Genomic DNA, 23,002 nt, shown 5'->3' on the forward strand with positions numbered 1-23,002 from the left:
CACAGGTAAGCTATCTTTATGGAATTAGCTGCTTTCAGCCAAGATCCATCTGACATTAGCAGTGATATCCCTCGTTCCATGTCCTCTTCCGAATCTGGCTTGACTTCCTGGCAGTTCCCTGTCAATGTACTGCTGCAACCATTTTTGAATTATCTTCAGGAAAAATTTACTTGCTTGTGATATTAATAATATTATTCGATAATTTATGCATCTTGCTGGATCATCTTTCTTTGGAATGGGCACAGATATGGATCTCTTCCAGTCAGTTGGCTATCTTCCAAATTTCTTAGCATAGACGAGTAAGCATCCGTTTGTTGAAACATCTCAATTGGTATTCAGTCAATTCCTGCAGCCTTGTTTTTCCCCAATGTTTTCAGTGCAGCTTGGACTTTTTCCTTCAGTACCATCAGTTCATGATCATATCTTTCCTCTGAAATGGTTGAACATCGACCAATTCTTTTTGGTACAGTGCCCTGTGTATTCCTTCCGTCTTCTTTTGATGCTTCCTGTTTCGTTCAATATTTCACCTATAGAATCCTTCAAAATTGCAACCCAAGGCTTGAATTTTTTCTTCGGTCCTTTCAGCTTGAGAAATGCTGAGCGAGTTCTTCTCTTTTAATTTTCTAACTCAGGTCTCCGCACATTTCATTATAATACTTTACTTTTTGTCGTCTCAAGCCGCCCTTGGAAATCTTCTATTCAGCTTTTTTACTTCATCATTTCTTCCATTCAAATTAGCTGCTCTACATTCAAGAGCAAGTTTCAGATTCTCTTCTGACATCCATTTTGATCTTTTTTTTCTTTCTTGTCTTTTTAATGACCTTTTACTTTCTTCATGTATGATGTGCTTGATGTCATCCCACAACTTGTCTGGTCTTTGGTCATTAGCGTTCAATGTGTCAAATCTATTCTTGAGATGGTCTCCAAATTCGGGTGCTGTATACTCAAGATTGTATTTTGGCTCTTGTGGACTTGTTTTAATTTTCTTCAGCTTCGACTTAAACTTGCATATGAGCAATTGGAAGCCACTTGGTCTCACAAATATATCTTTCCTGAAGGCTTGTTGACATCTCAAATTCCTCAATTCTTCTCATTTAAGTCTATAAAAATGCAACTAGAACGGGACAGGGTAATTCACTAATACTTCTCAGTTACTAGCACCTCAGTATGAATAGATTTAATCTATTAAGGGGACTTAGAGATCTATTGGTACAACCCTCCTCATTTTCCAAGTGAGGAAATTAAGACCCAGAGGGACTGAGTAGTTTTTCCAAGCTTACATGCTAAGTGGCAGGGTTGGGCCTGGAAACCAGGTATTTTTCTGGGAGTTGGATCTGAGGGGGCAGGAAGTGGGAGAGTGTGGACACATGCCACAGAGAAAGAACACCATCAATGTAGGGAGACTGAAGAAAGGGAAGTTGGGGCCACAGATGTACTTATATGAATTGAATTGAATTATTTCACGCCTTTTTCCAATGAGGACTTGAGGTAATTGGCAGTATGGGCTGTGGGTGTCTCTTCCTTGAATATCTGGCTTCCTCCTTCCTTTTGGCTGTGCTTGAGCAATAGGAAAAGCCAAGTGTATTTGGGGACCTGTGTATTCAGCAGTCACATACACCTGGAACAGAGACAATGATGTGCTTCCTCTCACAGTATATAACTGCCCTCTTCCTCCAGAGTCCTTCAAACCTGCCCACATGTAGAGTCACTTGCACCTCCATGGAAGGCACAGGAGCAGAGGAGGGCGTTCTGGAGGTGACATGAGGATCCTTCGGTGGTGGCCTTGTTTTAATTTTCACATACATTTTTTTAACCTTTAGCATCTGCAGTTGAGTGTCCACACTGGAATGTCTGCTTTCACATAAGATAACACATTTTGTTGTTTTAGGTGTCTTCAGTGTGTTGTCAGTTGCCATCGAGTTGGCTCGGACTCATGGCAACTTATGTATAACAGAATGAAATGTGGCCCAGTCCCACACCATCTTCATGCTGGTTGGTGTGTTCGAGTCTATTGTTAGGGCTATTGTGTTAATCCATCTCATTGAAAGTTTCCTTGGTTTTTGCTGATCCTCTACTTTACCAAACATGGTGTCCTTTTCTAGCAATTGGTCTTTCCTGATGACATGTCCAAAGTAAACAAGTTGAAGTCATGCCATCCTCGCTTCTAGGGAGCATTCTGGTTGTATGTCTTCTAAGACTGACTTGTTTGTTCTTCTGGCAGTCTGTAGCACATTTAATATTCTTCGCAAATACCACAATTTGAAGGCATCATTTCTTCTTTTGTCTTCCTTTTTCATCGTCCCTAGTGTAATGAAGTATAAAATCTTTGAAGTCAAACTGACTCTTCCACTTACCAGCTGTGGGAGATCAGGCAATTTCTTAATATCTCCGGACCTCAGTTTCTCCATCTATAAAATGGGATAATAATAGCATCCACCTAAAGAAGTGCTGAGGTGATAAATATAAAAAGGACATAATACAAATATAAATATAATATAAACATATATATAAAAAGCACAGTCAGTGGCATTATTAAGGGAGCTGGGGGTTTGCAGACCTCACCGGGTGACATTGTCGGGGGGGGTGACACCAAAATGACTGTCTAGAAAATTTTTGTGTGGTGTTTCAGGAGAAATTTATTATTTTTTATAAAAATATCCCTGTAATGACTTAGAACAGCAAAAAATTTTTTGTAAGCCCAGTTTACATGTATCAGTATACCTACAAGACTAAAGCTTTATGCTGATTGACTTTTTTGAACCTTCTAACGTGCTCCAGTCAGAGCTGACATTATTACCCAATCACAATGACGCTTCAGGTCATCTGCACGCACTACAAGCACGTACCCTTGTTTTCCTTGCTGCCAGTGTTGTTAGAGTTGCTGATTTTGTCCGATTTCCTGGTGTTTTAGCTACACACTGAGGTAATTAGTATTTGTGAACCTATATCAACAAGCAGTAATTAAAGGAAAAGAAGAAGTGATGTATAGAAATTGATTTATGAGAAACACTAGTACAAAAAAACGTTACTGAGAATTCTGCACGGTCTGGTATGGGAGGAGGTCCACGGTGGGATGGCACCAGGAGTCACCTCACAGGGCGATGCCAACCCTAGTGTGGCACCATGAGTTACCTCACAGGGCGATGCCAACCCTAGTGTGGCACCATGAGTTACCTCACAGGGCGATGCCAACCCTAGTGACGTCACTGAGCACAGCTCCTGGTAAATATAAACACTCCATGCACGTTAGCTATAATCATGGTTTCCATTTACCATGGCAACATTTCATGACTTTAATATATCGTGTTTTTAGTATGTTATCACTAACCTATCAATATTTCAAGCCTTCTAGGTGCTATTGCTTCTGAACAATTTTGAGGACAATTGTTCTAAAAATTACCTACATCTCACGTTGTCATCACCACCCTCACCCTCACTCTTATTATTGTCTTCAGAATTATTCCATTTTTGACTTAGCCTGTATCTTATGTAAGTCACCTCATTCTAGCTAAATCGGCGTGTGATGACTGTCTTTTCTCACATTCACACATGTGACACAATATCCAGTCAGCCTAAAGACAATACTGGGTTCATCTAGGGATTTTTTGGACTTCTTGCGATTGCCTTCCATGGCACCCAGCAAGAAACAACCGATTAACTGTTATCTTTCTAGCCCTGCGAGTTTTCATGGACTCCTTCATCGGCCCATACGTGTGACTGGTAATTCCACTTCTGTCTCATTTCACTAGATACGAATTTCTTATACAAATTTTGAAATTTCTTTTGGGGAAAGCTGTAGCATGTTCTAACTTCATGCCCCCAGTGCCTGGCACCTAGTAGGTGCTGAAAAGAAAATGTCTAAAGAATAGAGGTAAATCAGCAGTGTAAAATTACTCCGGCAAATGCCCATTTCAAAATGAAAACATTGAGGTGGGGTGCTCAAAAAATCTTTATTCCTACCACCAGACTTAATTATTTTTTCTTCTCTGAAAAAAGGGGGCTAGGTTTTTCTAGTGAAAAAAAAAAAAAAGTGAGTACTCTGCTTTCAGACTTAAAGTTTCAGCAATTAGAACTAACTTCTTTCCCAAATCCTCCCTTACTTTTTAGAAAAATTGTTGGTTATATGCTTTTTTTTTTTTTAAAGAAAGCCACAAAACATCTAAAGTATATAATTATAAAACAGCAAAGAGTCATTGTACTGAGTTTCCAATTTCTTGCCATTTGAAAAGCTCCTCTTCTCTTCCCACACCCAAATGATCCCTGAAATAAGAGCCCAAATCTTATTTTAAAATAAGCTCTTATTTTTAAGCTGTTTTAAGCAGACTTGACTATACACAATTGAGCTTGGTCTCCCACAAAGTATAGAAGGATGGGCGCTTGCTCCATTGCACTGGAATTTCTTTTGGGTCAGTCCTCGTTGGTGGCAGATCTCTGCCTTCTGGGGGTGCACTGAATTTTTGGAAACTGCAGAGCCATCCCCAGAGACTTAAGTTTGGAGGTCAAGCTGGATCCAGACCATACACTTTGGGGTCAAAATCAAATCTGTAGAATAATGAGATTGAGTGCCTTTCCTCTGTGGTTCTGAAGGTGGCTCTTGAGGCCACATCATGAGAGGACGTCCGGGGTTTCATGCACCATCAGCGGGAGCCTCCTTGCTCTAGTGGTCTGCCAAGGTGAAGAGGAGAAGGGAGTGTAACGAGATTCCCCCCATTCTTCCACTGGAGTCTGTGGCCCAAGCATCTGGGACCGCCCTAGATCCCAGTTCCTCATCTGTAAAACGGGGATTATCATGCTTTCCTCCAGCTGCTCCTTGGAAGCCCAGTGGGGGCAGTTCTGCTCTGTCCTATGGGTCGCTGTGAGTCGGAATCGACTCGATGGCACACAGCAGAGCAACAGCATGCTTTCTTCCAGAGATGTTTATGGGATAAAATGCAACATTGTTGTTAGCGCCAGGGAGTTGGCCCCAACTCATGGCGGCCCTTCACACAGTGGGATCAGGCTGTTGTGATCCATCGCCAGAATTTTCATCACCAAGCCTTTCTTCCTAGCCTGTGTTAGTCTGGAAGCTCTGCTGAAACCTGTTCAGCATCATCGCGACATGCGAGCCTCCACTGACAGACGAATAGGTGGCTGCGTATGAGGTGCATGGGCCAGGAATCGAACCCAGGTCTCCTGCGTAGAAGGCGAGAATTCTACCACTGAACCACCTCTGCCCTCTTTTATACAATGCAATACCAAGTGTAAAACACCTAGTATAGTGTGTGGTGCCTAGTGCTGCTCGTTTGTCCCCATCCTTACCTTAATATAGCGCACGGGTTTGAATATGTCATTTTAGCAATGTTTGCTTAAAACTCACTCACATTTTCTAAAACTCCAAGAATTATCCAAGGGTAGCCTGCATGCTGATTTTCCTTCAACCTGGAGCAATGCATTGTATGGGGAGAAGAGTAGAGGGAGGATATGAATAACATGACAACTGCCCCTTAAAAAAGAACTCCAGTGGCTCCAGGGAGTCGTTCTCCAGCACTTTTCGATTCCCACCCCCCGCCCTGTGGAGCCCCCGCCCTGTGGAGCCCCAGCCCTGTCTGCCCAGGCTGAAAGAGAGAAGGGTGGGATTCACGCGTAATTAAAGGGAATTTGGAAGGCTGGGATGTTGCGGAATGTTAGATCAGTAGCTAGAACAGCATGTGGCGTTCTTTAGGCAGGCTTCATTGAATCCATACAAAAAAAGAAAGAGGGGCTGCCTGCCCGTCTGCTCATTTATCAAACAGCGAAGCTCAACTTTCACAGCTCCACAAGAGTGTTTTTACTGTTTGCCGAGTCTTGCTCCAGAAATTAAAAACTGAACTGCCTTTGCGGGGCTGAACTGACACTGCATTTTGAGACGCAAACCGAATTGTGCTGCGCTTTCAGATTCAGGGACCATTTGATTATCTGGTGAAAGAAGAGAATATTTTGTAATTTGCAGCCCATAAGAAACACTTAAAAAAAAAAAAAAAAAGCGAAACCCCCTTCCCACAGGTTTTAGTTGCGGCTGGAAAGAGAAGGTGCAATCAGCCTTGTCTTGGCTGGGAGGGGAAGCGTCTTGACCTCCCTTTGGCCGAAGGGATGTGGTACAGCAGTGCTTCCTCCCACCCCCCACCCCAATTCTGAACACGCTGCCTTTGCTCTTCTTCTTTTTTTTTAATTTGAAATTACTTTTCCCTCTTTTGGGGAAAAGGAGAATATTTGATCACAAAATATTTTTAGATAAAAGAATTTTCACGAACAGAACCAAATATTCTAACTGGACAAATACTTTGCTTGGGAAGTCAAACCATACCACAAAAGCCTGAAGACTGGATTGAGTGAGGATCTGAAACTCCATAAACGATCAAATTATAGAGTAATAGCTGTGTTAAGAGCATGGATGGGCTGGTGAAGAAGGATGACCAGTTATCGTTGCTCTGACTCACGGCGACCTTATGTATAATGGAACAATGAAACGTCGCCGGGTGCTGTGCCATCTTCATGATTGTTGGTATGTTTGAGACCACCGTTTCTGCCCCAGGAAGAAGTAATAAAGACAGCAGAGAGAGGTATTAACAGATGTAGACTCCCCCCACCCTCACAGCTGGTCACTCTTTTCCCCTCCAGCCAATAGGGCTGTGGAAGCCTGCTTAGTTAGGTTGAGCTCTTGCCCTCTGCCCCTCTCCTACCCCCAGATGGTGAAGCCCAGGAGACATGTCTTCTCTGGTTCAGACCATAACTGGGTATCCGTTTTTTTAACTGCCTTGGCCCTACTACAACCCTGTGAGAAAAGCTGAACGAGTATGATTATCGCCATCTTATAGATGAAGAACCTGATGCCCAAATGGAAACAAGAGCAAAAGGTCTTTTTTTGGCTTCTCAGACAGGCACATAAAAAACAAGTGATAATACCCTCCTACACTTTATGAAAAGCAATTTGATGGGTATCTTTTTAAAACCTTGAAATGTGTCTCCTCTTTGGTCAAGCAGTTCTATATTTGAGAAACAATTCTGGGGGGGGGGGGGGGCAAACACACAAAACAAAATATCAGCAATAACAGTAAAAGTCTTTATGCACAAAGGTATTTATTATAGCCCTATTTATATTAATACAATACTGGAAACAACTTCAGTGGCCAATAAAAGAGGAACGAGTCATTCTTTCATTTATTGAATCAATGAATTTATGCACTAGGCCACATTATCTCCTGCGTGGACTATTGCAATAGCCTTCTGACTGGTCTCCCTGCTTCCACCCTTGCCCCCTACAGTCAATTCTCCACACAGCAGCCAGACTGGTCCTTTTGGAAGGTAAGTCAGATCTTGTTCCCCACTCCCTGCTTAAAACCTCTGAAGTCTTCCCATCTCACTCAGAGTAAAGGCAGAAGTGCTTCCAATGGCCTTCAAGGCCCTACATGAATCATGCCCCATCAACTCCTTGAAGCCTTCCCAGCCTCAGCTTCTGCTATTCTTCTGCGCACTCTCTTTGCTCCAGCCACACTGGCCTTCTTGTGTTCCTGAAACAAGCTCCCACCCTGGCCGTTCCCTCTGCTTGCAGTCGTCTTCCCCAGGTATCCACATGGTTCATTACCTCACTTCCTTCCGGTCACTGCTCAAATTCCACCTTGTCACAGAGACCTTATCACCCTAAATAAAATAACACCACCACCTCTGCATTCCCTGTGTTCCTCACCCTTTTTTTTTTTTTTTTTTGTTCTCCTCTATAGCACTTACCTGAGATAAGATATACTGACTTTTTTATTTATTTTGGGTCTTCTCCCACTAGAATGAAAGTTTCACGAACAGAGGCTATTTTTGTTCTGCGCAGTGTTTTATCTCTCAGTGCCTAGTAATGTCTGGCATGTAGTAGAAGCTCAATAATATTCGTTGTTGAATGAATCCAAACTCTGTACCATTACTTAACCAATTGTGGTTACTGAGGCTGCAGCTTGCTGAACATGGGAAAAGTAGTAGAAATTGAAGCTAGAGACCAGTTTTGTGTGGTCTTGTAGGCCGAGGACGGACTTTGGAGAGCTGAGTAGACCACTGACTATATATTAGGATCTTATGGAACACATAAATGTAGTCACTGAAACCAAACGAGTGGCCCAAGGAAGAGTTCCAGGAGAAAGTAAGGTGGTGATGTTGTTGGGTCCTGTCAAGTCTTGACGGAAGCAGCTCTCCAGGTCTTTCTCCCACAGAGCGGCTGGGTGGGTTCGAACTGCCAACTTTTTGATTAGCTGCTGAGCTCTTAACCATTGTGCCACCAGGGCTCCTTAGAAAGTAAGGTACAAGCTAAGATTTGAAGCTTGCATAGACATTAGCCAAAGGGCATGAGGGGAGGGTTCCAGACAATGGGAACAGCTTGTGGGAAAGCCAGAGCAAGAGAGAACAGTGTGTTTGTGAAACTTGGAAGAAATTCCCCGTGGGTGTAGCACAGGAGACATGGGAGAGGAGAAAGGGGGAAAGGTGAGCTGGAATGAAGGCAGGGACGGATGACATGTGACCTGTTGAGCCAGATTAAGGAGGGGTTTGGGCTTTGTCCGGAGGCTTCACAGAGAAGTGATTGTGCTGGGGGCCTGATTGGAAGCAGGGACAACAAGGGGGCGACTGTAGCAATCTAAGCACAAGATGATCTCAACTGGGACTGGTGGTGACAGGAAGATGGCGGATAGACTCAGGGTATATTGAAGACGGAAGAAGGATGGATCTTGGCCATAGGTTAGAAGTGGCAGGTGCAGTCATGGTTTGGAAAAGAGCTCTTAGCTAGTCGAGAAGCCTGGAAAGACTTTGTGTAGGAGTGGCATTCATGCTGGGTGTTGGGGAGCGGGGGTGCTGAGGGGTGTAAGTGGTGAGGAGGAGAGAGAGGTTCAGGGATATGGGGCCTATAAGCTGGGAAGCACGCAGTAAGCAGAGCAGCACCAAAGACTCTGATATGGGTGGAGCGAGGGATTCATATAAGGAAATTTTGAGAGAAAAGGTGGAAGCAAAGAGTGAAGTTATACAGTGAAGTTTGGGAGTCCAGGTGAAGAAGGTGCCTCTGCTGAGGAGAATTATCAGAGGCCTCTGAGCAGACGCGTAGCAGTTGTCCACATGGGGACCTCAGTTATCCAGACAGAATGACTTTTGCTTAGTTAGGATTTTTATTAAGCATAAAAAGTGTTTAATTGCCAGGTTTCCACTTTATAGGACGTGGGTGGGTTTAACCAAAGAGGAGACACCAGGCTTCCTGCTGATGTCACAGTCCTATCAGCTGTTTTCCACTTTTCCTAGAATGTTTGGGGGATTGAGGGATAGGAAGGGGGCAGGGGCCTCAGATCCTGTTCATAACAGAGGCCACCAGAATATTACCAAGAGGGTTAAAGTGAGGGGAATTGAAATCGTCGTTGATGGTTAGGTGGGAACAAGAAATAATTTCATTCCTGAAACTCACCTGACATGTATGAATGCAGGAATATGACATAAAAGAAATATAGGTTGACTGTTAAAGGAAGGAATGAGGGGCTTTGCGGTGCTTCCATTAATTCAGAGGCAAAGCATCGTTGCGGTAGAGGTCGAGTCAGATTGGGTTCATTCAAATCCCAGGTCTTCATCTTGTATACTGTATGGCTCAGCACAAGTTATGTAGCCCTTCTAAGCCTCAATTTACTCATCTGCGCAAGGGAAATAACAGCAGAACCTGGCGCTGGGTTGCTGTAAGGATTCGCTGAAGGTAATATATGTGAAGTGATTGGCACAATACCCGAGCCAGGATTTGAACCCAGGCGAGCCTGACCCCAGAGCCTGTGAGCTTAGTCACTGTGTGCTGGTGTTTCCTAACCTGCTAGGTAAACACAAAGAGGGAACATCTAAGCCTGCGTGGGAGGGTCACGGGGGAAGTGGGGGAGGCTCAGAGAAAGAGGATTTCCTCAGGGGTGAGGGGGATAGCGTGGGTTCAGCATTCCAGGCAGAGGAAATTAGCATGTGTGGTGGCAGGACTGGCAGGCACCTGGAGCCCTGGAAGCACCTGGGAGAGTGGCTGGATTTGAGGCTGGCAGGTTGGGCTGTGGTAGATCACAGACAGCCCCCTGGACCAGCCTGAGGAGCCTGGATTTTTATCCTGTGTAGGCACTGAGAAAATGACCGTGCTTGTATTTTAGAAACGTCGTGCTGATGGGGCAGCAAGACTGGAGGCTGTGTCTGTGGTCCAGGTGAGAGATCATGGCGGGCTTGGGCAGTAGCAGGGGGACAGAGACAAGTGGATGGGTTCATAGATGTCTTGGAGGCAGAATCAACAGGACATGGGTCTGTGCAGTGTTAGGGAGAGAGCAGAGTCTGGGAGGACTCTCCTGTTTCTGACTTGGGTGGCTCAGTGGAGGGTGATACTGGTCATAAAGATGATAAAACTGCGTGTGGTATTGATCCGCACATTATACAAAAGGATTAAGTGCAAACCATCAGCTATGGAGGGAATTCATAGGTTAAATTGATTGGTGAATTCACAGGCCCCTTCTGTGATTTGATAATAGTGCAAAGATCACAGTGCAAAGAATTACAGTCCCCCTGATGCTGCATTTTCTTACCTGGTAGAGGAATAAATGGCTCCAGAAGGCCTGTCTGTGCTCCTTCCCCAGTCACCCTCTGGACTGTCTGTAGACCAGTCTTCTGTCCTGGGAGCTCAGCCCAGGGCCAGGCCTAGGGAGCTTTACCTGTGTGCTTTGTGGATGTTACAGGGGATACCATCCAATAAACACTTGAAAAGGTGTCAGAACTTGGACCATTCTTTTTAATCAAGTAATAATAAAGCTTAGCAGCCAAACAAAACAATGCTGTTTTCTTTTATTATCTACACATTGTTTGCAGGGAATAAGGAATGATTTATTTTTAAAAAGAAAAGAAAGTAAGAAAAAAAGAAAAACAACCATTATAATATTCTGGTAGATTTTTGTTACTTGTTTTAAGATTATGTTGAACTTTGCCAATTCAAAATATTTATAGCCAGAAAACCCTTTTCTATTAAAAAAATTGATTTAGTACAAAATTCTTTCGTTCCACTCACAATCCTACTCTCCTAACCAATACCCATTTTTATTTTCCCTTTCTGGTCCTGTACTTACACGTACATAAATCGTAACGATAGCATAAACGTAGTTTTTCAATCTACTCTTTCGTTTAATATCATCATAAGTATTTTCTGTGTTGTGACATATTTTTTGTTACCATCATTTTTTTTTAAATAATTTTTATTGTGCCTTAAGTGCAAGTTTACAAATCAAGTCAGTCTCCCACACAAAAACCCATACACAACTTGCTACATACTCCCAATTACTTTTCCCCCCATGAGACAGCCCGCTCCCTCCTTCCACTCTCTCTTTTTGTGACCATCTTGCCAGCTTCTAAGCCCCTCTACCTTCGCATCTTCCCTCCAGGCAGGAGATGCCAACATTGTCTCAAGTGTCCACCTGAACCAAGTAGCTCACGCCTCACCAGTATCCTTTTCCAACCCATGGTCCACTCCAATCCATGCCTGACAAGCTGGCTTTGGGGATGGTTCCTGTAGTGGGCCAACAGAAAGTCTGGGGGCCCTGATCACCGGGGTCCTTCCAGTCTCAGCCAGATCTTTAAGTCTGGTCTTTTTATGAGAATTCGGGGTCTGTATTCCACTGTTCTCCTGTTCCCTGAGGGGTTCTCTCTTGTGTTCCCTGTCAGGGCAGTCATCGGTTGTGACCAGGCACCATCTAGTTATTCTGGTCTCAGGGTAATGTAGTCTCTGGTTCATGTAGCCCTTTCTGTTTCTTGGGCTCGTTATTACCCTGTGTTCTTGGTGTTCTTCATTCTCCTTTGATCCAGGTGAGCTGAGACTCATTGATGCATCTTAGATGGCCGCTTGCTAGCATTTAAGACCCCAGACGCCACTCTTCAAAGTGGGATGCAGAATGTTTTCTTAATAGATTTTATTATGCCAATTGACTTAGATGTCTCCTGAAACCATGGTCCCCAAACCCCTGCCCCTGCTACGCTGGTCTTCGAAACATTCAGTTTATTCAGGAATCTGCTTTGCTTTGGTTTAGTCCAGTTGTGCTGACCTCCACTGTGTTGAGTGTTGTCCTTCCTTTCACCCAAAGTAGTTCTTGTCTACTATCTATTTAGTAAATACCCCTCTCCCACTCTTCCTCCCTCCCCCCGTCTCGTAACCACAAAAGAGTGTGTTCTTCTCAGTTTAAACTATTTCTCAAGATCTTATAATAGTAGTCTTATATATTTGTCCTTTTGCAACTGACTAATTTCACTCAGCATAACGCCTTCCATGTTACCATCATTTTTAATGGCTGCTAACATAGTATTGAGTGTACGTACTATCATTTATTTAGCCAGTTCCACACATTGGACGTTTACATTGTTTCCAATTTTTGCTCTCATTAGTAGCCCTGCACACAGCTTTTTCTTAGTTTTAGTTTATTTCCTTGGAGTTAATACATCAAAAAATATGAACGTTTTGTGGTTCTTGATATATATTGTCAGAATGTCTGGGGGAAGGGTAGTAGTCATAAACAATGTCAACCTCAATCTGTGCATACTCTAGTTTTACCACATCCTTGACAGTACTGAATATTATCGTTTTTTAAAATGTCTGCTAATGTCAAAGGATTAAACATGGTACCTTATTTGTTGTGCCCATCTGCACAGGAGAAATTTCCCAGATCCGAATGTCAGGAAAAATCTCTGCTCTTCATAAATGGGAATGCTTTTATCTTATGGATACTGGGACTCTAGTAACTCGTTGTATTATCTTCTTTGCTTGGATGGGTAGGAAGTTTAGAACCCAAACCATAACCCACTTTTAACCCGTGTGCAGAATCTCCTGGCTCCAGCTTTCCACTTCCCTTATTTACCCTCTATCTCTATTGGCATACCTATATCCTTTCAGTAGTGTTCCTTTGTGAACAGGTGTCTCAAATCCTGGTTCTGAAACTAGTACTGTGATGGAAGTCTGGAGGGTGAACTTGGTGGTAGGTTAATACAAACCCAGGGTGATGAGGCCGCCAAAGCTTGACATGATCTTAGACTGCATAACAGGGCAGAATGTTTACAGAGCACTGTCCCTGGCCCCTGGGTCAGACCCTACCTTAAATATTGCATTTAACTTGAGACATGATGATTTAAGAGGCACATAGACAAAGTGAGAAGCCCAGGTTCTGAGGGACGTAGAGACTGTCTTACAGGAGTTAAGGTTAAAGTAATTGGGGATGTGTCATCTGCAAAAGTGACAGCCTTAAAGAATGTCACAAAATGATTTTGTGATGTTATCCCATTAGCTTCTCTCACCATTTGTGTGAGGAATTAATCTTACTTCACCCATTTTCAGATGAGGAAATGCTGCCCCAACCATTCCCCACACTGGAGACGGTCAGCTTCCTAAAGTACAGAAATGGTCAGTCTTTATGCTACCCACCTCGGCTTCTTAACTTCTCTCTAATTTGTCCATTTGTTTCCATCCCACTGATGCCAGTTGAGTTGAGGCCACCATCACCTGTCCTTCAAGATTACAACACAACTCACTAAGTCTCCAGACTTCAGAGGAAAAAACTGAGGCACGGAGAGGTTCAATAGAAATCAATCCAAGTTCAAACAGCTAACAGGGTCACAGTACATGTTTGTTGAATGAATGAGTAAATCAATCGATAAGAGTATTGGTGTGGATGGATCGAGAGAAACCCACCCCACCTCTAGAGAAAACACTCAAGATTCAAGCTCTACCAGTGGGAAATCAACCACGGCATTGCTTGTCATGAAGGCCTGCATGCGAGGACCGCCCTCTGACCATGCTTGCTTGCTCCATGCTGCACTAGAAGGGGAAGGGGTCGGGAAGAATTTGGTCGGACATAAGGGAAAAGCCCCTGGAAATAAAGGCATGAGGCATCAGGACAATCAGTGGTAATGATGGCAAAGATTTATTGAGTACTTACTAAGTGCCAGGCACTGCTTTGAATTGTTTATAGGCATTAACTTTGTTACATTGTCAGGAGAATTCTCTAAGGAGGGTCTCTTATCATTCCCATTTTATAAATGAGAAGACTGAGTCACTTGAAGGTCAAATCACTTGTCCAGGGGTACCCAACTAACAAATGGTGAGCTTGGCTCTAATCCAGGTAGTCTAGCTCTAAAATCCTTGCGCATACCCCTAAGGACAGTCCCTCTCCACAAACACTATCTCTGTATTTTGTTCTCACATTGAGAGATGGCCCCTCTATTTATGTTCCTTGCAAATCCATGTGATTGTCCTGGGCAACAGCAGTTACTATCACCTATTCTATAGATGGTGAAGGATACCCTCTAGGGCTGGAATCTGGCTTCAGTCCTTCATTCAGCAAATATGGATTGAGCTCTTAGCATGTGCCAAGCCCTGTTCTCAGTTCCTCCTCTCACAGAGCTTACATTCAAGTGAGAGGAGACACACAGTAAACTGTATAGAAGCAAAGACGATCACTTCCGATAGTGCTAAGAAGTCATAAAATGGCCAGGTGATGGCATGTGATTGCTTGTGCTACTCTGGATTGGCTGCTCAGAGAAGGCCTCTGACCAGAGGGACACTGACCAGAGGCCCTAATATGTTAAGTGGAGGAGCCAGTCTTGTGGAGAACTGGATTAAATGGGATTCCAGACAGTGGGAACTACAGTGCAAAGGCCCTGGGTAGGGAGCAGATCTGGTGTGTTTCAGAAATAGAAAAAAAAGCCAGTGTGACTGTGATCTGGTGGAAGGTGAGAGTCATGGGGGAGGAAGGCCAGGAGATAAGCACAGACCGGGCTACAGAGGCTAAGTATGGGTTTTGGTTCCAAGTGAGATGGAAGCCGTTGGAGGGTTTTAACGAGAGGACTGCCAAGAGGACTGTCCTGGGTCAGCTGGTGTCTCCCTGGTGTCCCGTGCGGCTATGCTGTGAGCAGGAGGGGGCAAAGCATAGAGGGGCCAAGTGAGACCCCTCAGGATCCAGAGCCCCACACTCATCTAGGCGCTGCCTCCTCAACACCAGGTGTCTTCTCCGGGGTCCAGATGGCCTCCTGACAAGCTATTTCGATCAAGGACATATGTTTTCCTCCCTTCTTTAATTGTTGCTGTTTGTAAAACTCAGTGACTGTACTCCCAGCTGTTCCCGGTGGGTAACTGATTCTTGTGTTGACTTGCAGATCATACGGCAGCAGTTTCCTCAGTTAACCACCAGAAGACTCGGGACACGAGGACAGTCAAAGTAAGCACTATACAGTCATTCCACCCCAGCCCTTCCTCCGGAGCTCTGCTGGCAGGCCTGGTGTGCTGACTGTGCTAGGAGGGAGCACAGAGGCCTACAACAGCCAGCCCCTGTCTCCCAGGGCAGCTAAGATAGAGGGTATCTCCCAGGGGCCACCTGGCCCAGCTGCTTTAAGGAATGTAGTGTTGTGCCATTCTGCCTTTAAGCTTTTTGTAAAATAGTCTTGGACATCATTTAAAGGAGCATCTTGAAGCTTCTTGGACAATTTCCCAGTTACTTAGCTCTTTTGCTTAGCAAACTATCTGCTCTGATAGTCTCCAGACAGCCAGAAAAGCGACCTGTACTAGTCTCTGATGAGAGAGGGGCAGAAAGGTCTGGCTATATCATGATGCCCCATTGTTTCCTATTCATCAATTCCATCAACCAACCAGCCAAGGTTTGCTTCACACCTTCTGTGTGTTAGATACACGGTGCCGGGTGCCCTCATGGAGCATACGTCTTGGTGGGAAGGACAAACAATAAAAGTGTAAGCAAAAAACGATAATCAGATTGCAACAGGAGATAAAGAGGGTGGCAGTAGAGAATAAGGAGTCTCTATGTGGTGCAAACAGTTAATGCACTCAGATGCTAACTGAAAGGTTGGAGGTTTGAGTTTACCCAGAAGCACCTTGGAAGAAAGGCCTGGCAATCTGCTTCCAAAAGGTCACAGCTGTTGAAAACCCTATGGAGAATTAAGTCTATTCGGACACACATGGGTTCACCATTGGTCAGGATCAACTCAATGGCAATTGGTTATTTGGAGTAGAGAATAACAAAAGGGGATTGGCCTAGTTTAGGAAGAATAGCCAAGGAGGGCCTTTAAGGAGGTGACATCTAAGCTAAGACCTGAGAGGGGAGAAGGATGTTTATGGATGCTGGTCTCCTAGGTGTGAGTCAGTGGCAAGAGAATCTCTGACTACACTGCCCAGGTGTCGTTAAAATCTGGAGTTATGAGACTTGCCCCTAAGAGTGTTTCAGAAACTGTTGGGTGTTAATAGGTATTTCATGAAAAAAGGTTGGTGGCCATATGAGTTCGATAAGCACTGAGTTAAACAGGTTTCTTTACCGCAAGACTTCTTAGGAACTTTATTACGCTAGTGTACATGGCGACTCCACCAAAAAAAGAAACGGTTGGCTTAGAGTCGACCCTGACTCGGGGCGACCCCTTGTGTGTCAGGTTAGAACTGTGCGCCATAGAGTTTTCAGCGACTGATTTTTGGAAGTAGGGCACCAGGTCTTTCTTCTGAGGCACTCCATGTGGACTTGAACCGATAATAACCTTTCAGTTAGCAGCCGAGCAAGTTAACCGTTTGTGCCACCCAGGGACTCCCGGTGACTCCACTAGAGGGGGCTTTATCATGTGGCGTTTCTCAAACATTTTGGCCATGTTTAGCAGTAATAATGACCTGTTAAATACCGAAACCTTTTTTTTTAATAACCACGCAGGGCTTATAGCGCTTGCCTCTAAGTGTGTTTCAAAAGCACGTCCAGTACTATCACCTTGAGCAACAACTTCCCACTCCCTTCACCCCACGTCCCCCTCATCCCTGGGCAGCACACTCCCCTCCTCCCAGGGTGGGTTTCACTTTGGAGCCAAGTTTGATGAAGAAAGAAGATAATCAAACTAGGGAAAACCCTTTTTGGTAAAATTCTGAAAATAACACAGCTGACTTTTTTGTGTGTGACTCAGAAGGTCTGGAGGGAGATTTCCAAAAAGACTTGCAGAAAATTTTTGAACAAGGGACATCTAGGAATAAATCCCTAATAACTTCCCAAGGTGATTTCCCTGAAGAACAAACCTTGTTTATAATGAGAAGCTCTGGTATTTGTTTTAAAATGAGGTTTCAGCCTTGGTAAGACTGTGGAGCACAAAAATCAGATTCTCCCTCCCTTGCTTGTGAGCACAGGGCTGGGCGCGCAGGGGGCACTTCCAAGCGTGGGAGTGACAGGTGAGTGGAGGCATAGATGTTGACGAAATAGAAAAGAATTCCTTTTCTCCAGCTCATGGTCTTTGAGGAGTCACTGGCTCTAATATAATGCATTGTTGCCCATTTCTAAGATAGAAGAATAAAAATGGTAAAGATAGAACGAACAGAAAGTTTTCCCATCCAACATAAACTTGGAGAAGGTTTTCTTCCGTCTACATTTAAGAGCCTGTGTTTTTTTTTTTTTTTTCTCTTTAGCCTAGAGGCTGGTAAGTTGGACAGTATCTTCTTTAAAAATTCTGTGTAATCAGTTTAATTGTATCCTTTCCGTAAGAATCTTCTAAAGGTAACACTTTCAACTAATAAAAAGGCAATAAGAAGAAACTCTAGTCTCCATCATGTGATCCAGCCTTATAAAGAGAAACTCGCTTAGAAAATTTACGTTGACAGAGAAATTTTAGCAGAGAGGGGGCAGCTGGTCAAGGCTGTTGACATGCCCTACTAGACAGAAATAGAAAGAGTGAAAAGCGATCAAAGTAATAGCTTCACTTTAGTTGCCAATTTCAGCAACATATACTCTCTGGATAATCAAGAAATGGTCTGGTTCAACTAATAAAATGACTATCGCTTAAGAAGTTATAAAGTCAGGCTTTTTAAAGTTAGGGAGGCAGGTCCTAACTGCCTTCCCATCTGGAGCACTTTTACTGGAGCCCCCGGGTCCAGTCCCGCCCCCTCTGCCAAAGGCAGTTATGACAGTTGGAAATAGAAGGCACAGAAGGCAGATAGCAGCTCAACACAAAGAAGAACTCTCTGATAACTCTACGGACTTAAAATGAACTGGGCTGCCTTCGGAGGGTCTGAGTTCTTCATCCCAGGAGGAATTCAGATGGAGGCTCCATGTCCGCTAAGCAGAAATTTCACAGAATGGTATCAGGAGTAAAAGGGGGCAGGGAGTGGGAAGGTTTTATGCGATTGTTTCTTCCCACCCTATGAACCATTCCCGTAACTCAAATGCTTTCTTGTGTGTCTTATTTCGTTAATATCACCGTATCTCCATGGGAGAGAAAAGTAGTTAATATTTGTGCAGTGTTTCTGAAAGTGACGCCATGAGTTATTTACATGAGCGATTGTAATTTAGTGATTGTAAAAATCCACTCTAGACCTCTGGCGTGGCTTTTTTGGAGGTGGGGCACAGGAGTCTGTATTTTAATATGTTTTGTAGACATTAGTAAAGTTTGAGAATCACTGGATTTGTGGTTAAAGGCACTTATTAGAGGTTCAAATCCTGCCTCTACTAAGCGGGTGATCTTGGGTGTGTTATTGAAATTCTCTGGGTCTTAGTTTCCTCGGCTGTAAAACGGGGAAAATATTTAATTCCGGTCTTACAGGGATTTTGAGGTTAAATAAGATACTATATGTCAAGCATTTAGTACCGGGTTAGCTGCTGTTATCCAGCTAGTAGATAATGACAGTATCGCCAACAACTGGGGCTCAGTAGAGCTAGGAGTGTAACTCAGGTGCTTAACCCAGCAGGCTGGTAGAGTTCACACAGATGTGCACCAGGATATCTGTAGCACTTGTTTAAAAGCTGTTTCCTGGGCTCTTTTCCCAGATGTACTGAATCAATGGGTCTGGGAAGGGGCCTAGGAATCTGCATTTTTATTAGCCTCCATAAGTGACTCTGACAAACATCAAAGTTTATAATGCCGCCCGTGCAGGGTTCTCTCTTACTACAGCAATAGCGGCCTTGTAGTCAAACAGACTTGTGTTCAAGAAGTCTTTCTTTCCCTAAACAGCTATATGACCTTGAGCAAATTACTTAAGCCTTCTTGCCTCCATTTTCTCATCTGCAGAAAGACTGTTGTTGTCGTTAGCTGCCATTGAGTTGTCAGACTCATGGTGACCTCCCCTACCCCCTGCCCCCGCACAAGAGAACGAAACACTGCCCAATCCTGCGCCATTGCCATGATCAGTTGCAGATCGGACCTTTGTGATCCGCAGGGTTTTCATTGGCTGATTTTCAGAAGTCAGTTGCCAGGCCCTTCTTCCTAGTTTGTCTTAATCTGGGAGCTCCACTGAAACCTGTTCAGCGTAATAGCAACGCCCAGACTGACAGATTGGTGGTGGCTGTGTATGAGGTGCGTTGGCTACAAATGAAACCCAGGTTCTCCACATAGAAAGCAAGAATTCCCTCTGAACTGAACCACCAATTCCCTCTTAGAAAGATTGTAATAATGCTTGTAGAGTTAAGGAGCACCAGTGGCACAGTGGTTAAGTGCTGGGCTGCTAACTGAAAGGTTGGCTGTTCAAATCCACCAGCCGCTCCGAGGCAGAAAAATGTGGCAATCTGTTTCTGTAAAGATTACAGCCTTGGAAACCTTATGGGACAGTTCTACCCTGTCCTTTAGGGTCTCTGTGAGTTGCAACCGACTGAACAGCAATGGGCAATGGGTTCATAGGGTTATTTTCCAAATTAATGCATGTAAAACCCTTCTCAAAGTGTTTGGCAGAGAGTAAGTCCTCAATAGATCGTAGCTAGAAACCAAACAAAATGCAGCTTCCATCTCTCGTTAATCTTAATTGAAAACATTTCCATTATGAAGCTCATTCTGAGTTAGCAAAAGGCTCTGGTCTGTGTTTTACATTTAGTGTCAGCTGAAGCACTAAATTAATCTTAAAAAAAAATGCAGCCTTTGAGACTACTGCTTGTTCATGAAGAATACCTAGGCCTCATGGATTTTTGTTGGTGCTGCAGTTAGGGTCATAAATCCATTGTTCTGCTTGGGGCATCAGAGAGGGGGAGACACTCAAGTGCTATGCCCCTGGGATCATATTTGGCCAGAAATAAGACACAAAGTATAAGTGGGAAATTTTTCATCCCTCTTTCTGCTTTGCAAAGTATTTGACTTAACATTTTCTGTAGGAGGCAATTTTGGTTATTTTTACCTGCCTGATTGATGGCTGGAAACATGGAGCTTTGGTTTAATTCTAGATTTCAGAGAAGTCGAGCCTTGCAGGAGAGTTAACTCTTCTGGCCCCAGCCATCCTTGGCCTTGGGCACTGGACTCAGGAACCCCCACTTGATAACGGTGCGTGACGGTCTCTTTCTTTCTCTTTTTGTGGCCCAGGTACCATTACTATGGCATTGCCGTGAAAGAGAGCTCCCAATATTATGATGTGATGTATTCCAAGAAAGGAGCTGCCTGGGTGAGCGAGACAGGGAAGAAAGAAGTAAGCAAGCAGACAGTGGCATATTCACCCCGGTCCAAACTTGGAACGTTGCTGCCAGAGTTCCCAAATGTCAAAGATCTAAATCTGCCAGCCAGTCTGCCCGAGGAGAAGGTAACCATGCTTGAAGTGATGACGGTGGGGGGGGTGGGTGGTCTCTCTCTGCACACACACTCACTCACGCTCTCTCTCTTCCTCCCTCCCTCCCTCTCTCACTTTCATTACAAAACAGTGAGTTTGAAATATAAAGACAAAATCTGAATAAAGTATGGACTTTAGTTAATATTCATGTATCAGTACTGGTTCCTTAGTTTTGACAAATGTACCACACTAATCTAATGTAAGATGTTAGTGATGGGGTGACTGGATGTGGGGTATATGAGAACTCCCTGGACTATCTTTGCAACTTTTCTATAAATCAAAAAGTATTTTAAAATTAAACTTTTTTTCTCTTTCTCTCATATATGTATATGCATATATATATATATGATGTTGTACTGTCTCATTTCATGAGAGAAGAAGCCCTCTCCTTTGGATTGCTTCTCCACAGGATAAAATTCATTTTTGTATGTGCTGCAGGGGGTGTGGTGACATCATAGTCCCACAGAAAAAGAAGATTTTATAGGTACAGCAGATCTAGTAGTTTTGGCTGTAGGGTATTTGGAGGAACGGATCAGAAAAACAAGTGTGGGAAAGTCTCCCCTGGGGCATCACATCTCTGATGCACCTGTCTGGATGCAGCCCAGTGCTCCAACAGGCTCTGAGCCTCAAACATATCCCACAGGAGCCGGGGTGCAGTAGCGATGGGACAGGAGTCCCGCTCTCAAGAAGCTTACAGTCAAGTGGGGGACACAGGTGTTTGCATAAGCAAACCAAGTATATACAATACGCACGTCTGTGTCCTGAATCAAGAGAATGAACTCGAAGCTGTAAAGGGTGCTTTAAACGTAAGACCTAGATTAGTCTTTATTTTCCCCAATTTTTTCCCCCAATAAACACACAAACAAATTTCCTGCACCATGACTTTAAAATCCTTGGATAAATGCAACTAGCAGATTCCAGAAAATTTCCACACATCTTTTTGTGACTTTGGCAGAAGCAACTCTTCTTATAAATACACGTTGGGTTTTAACTTTCCAGTATCTTAGCCGATGAGAAGAATTGAGTTCAGTAAACTCTCCTGAACACGTACTACATGCCAGGCGCTGTGGAAGGTGCCGGATACACTAGCATGAGTAATAGGCAGCTTTTCTTTTCCGGGGGCCACAGTATCGGGAGGTGGAGAATGGGGGCAGAGAGGGAAACTGGTGCTTTCAGTGCCCTAGCGTTGGTTAGTGCTCCGTGAGAGAAACACTCAAGCGATGTGGGAGCGCAGAGGAGGGCACCAAGGGTGAGAGAAGAGGGTCAGGCGAATTCCGTCTCCTCAACAGGGAATAAATGACTTGAAAATGGAAGTCCCAAGGGCAGCAGTAATGTGTATTAATGCACGCCTTTACTGTCAACCTCTCCATCCCCCACAGGTTTCCACCTTTATTATGATGTACAGAACACACTGTCAGAGAATACTGGACACTGTAATCAGAGCCAACTTTGACGAGGTAGGTCAACAAGTGTTAGCTATAAATGATGTTTATTAAAATACTGTAACAACACTAGCTTGTATCTCATGAGTCCCTGCTGGGCCCCAGGCTCTGCGGAAGCCCTGTGTGCACATTACTCAGCTCACTGAATCCTCAGTGATCTCAGGAAGCCGGTACTATCATTATCGCCATTTTACGGATCTTATATTTTAATAGAAATTGGCATGGCCTTTTCCTTGGTCAAACTGGTGAACTCCATCCTGCCCAATTGGCATACTAGGAAGACAATTTTGCCAGGGCATAATTACACCCCAAATTATAGACTCAGAGAAACTAAAGACGAGTTTTCTTACATTTTAGATTTAATCTTTTCCTGAGGCTCATCCATTTCAGTACATTTGCTGCTGGTTACCCTCCATTCTAAAGGTCTGGCCTACACTTCCATCAAATCCTAGCAGTAGGGCCATCTTTGAATACAAAGAAAAAAAAAAAAAGACATTCCTTCTAGTTTCATTTTTAAGTATTATGGTCAAAGAATGGAGAGGGGGAAAGGAGAAAGGATGGAAGCCTCTGTTACATAATCAGAGACAATAAAATCCTCTTGTCTAAAATGCCATCCAAAAAAGCCTTCCAGAGGCATGGCAAGAAGCCACACATTTTACCCCATAAACCAGAGGCTTTTCTGTTGGAAAAAAAAAAAAAAACACCTTTCAGGCTAAAATACCCTGGGCTGGGATGTGGACACTCACTCTGAGGAAAGATAATGCAGGCTCTGAAAGGGCTGTAAAACCAGTAGTTGTTGGTGGAAAAGATCCCAGCGACTCCCTGGACTGGGACGTTACTGAAGGTGGAGAGGTAAAACACGATGTAAGTTACAAAATGCTCTTCTCGCCCATATTCTTCTGTCTTTGCACCACTTTGTCTCACAGCAGCGAACATTTATTGAGCACCTGTTGTGTTGTGGTTTGCTGTTGAGTCAATTCCAAGTCACGGCAAC

At 44.0% G+C, this 23,002-nt stretch overlaps 1 protein-coding gene across 1 annotated transcript in view; it reads left to right on the top strand.

The window, feature by feature from the left end:
* RFX4 (regulatory factor X4) overlaps positions 1-23,002 on the top strand; it is a 195,785-nt gene that overhangs the window by 96,036 nt on the left and 76,747 nt on the right. The window contains exons 6-8 of the mRNA XM_049884974.1: positions 15,172-15,233; positions 20,326-20,539; positions 21,946-22,023. Of these exons, the coding sequence (XP_049740931.1) occupies positions 15,172-15,233; positions 20,326-20,539; positions 21,946-22,023 (354 nt within the window). The remainder of the gene's footprint in view (positions 1-15,171; positions 15,234-20,325; positions 20,540-21,945; positions 22,024-23,002) is intronic.

The sequence above is a fragment of the Elephas maximus genome, chromosome 4 (genome assembly GCF_024166365.1).
Source record: "Elephas maximus indicus isolate mEleMax1 chromosome 4, mEleMax1 primary haplotype, whole genome shotgun sequence".
Classification (NCBI taxonomy): domain Eukaryota; kingdom Metazoa; phylum Chordata; class Mammalia; order Proboscidea; family Elephantidae; genus Elephas; species Elephas maximus.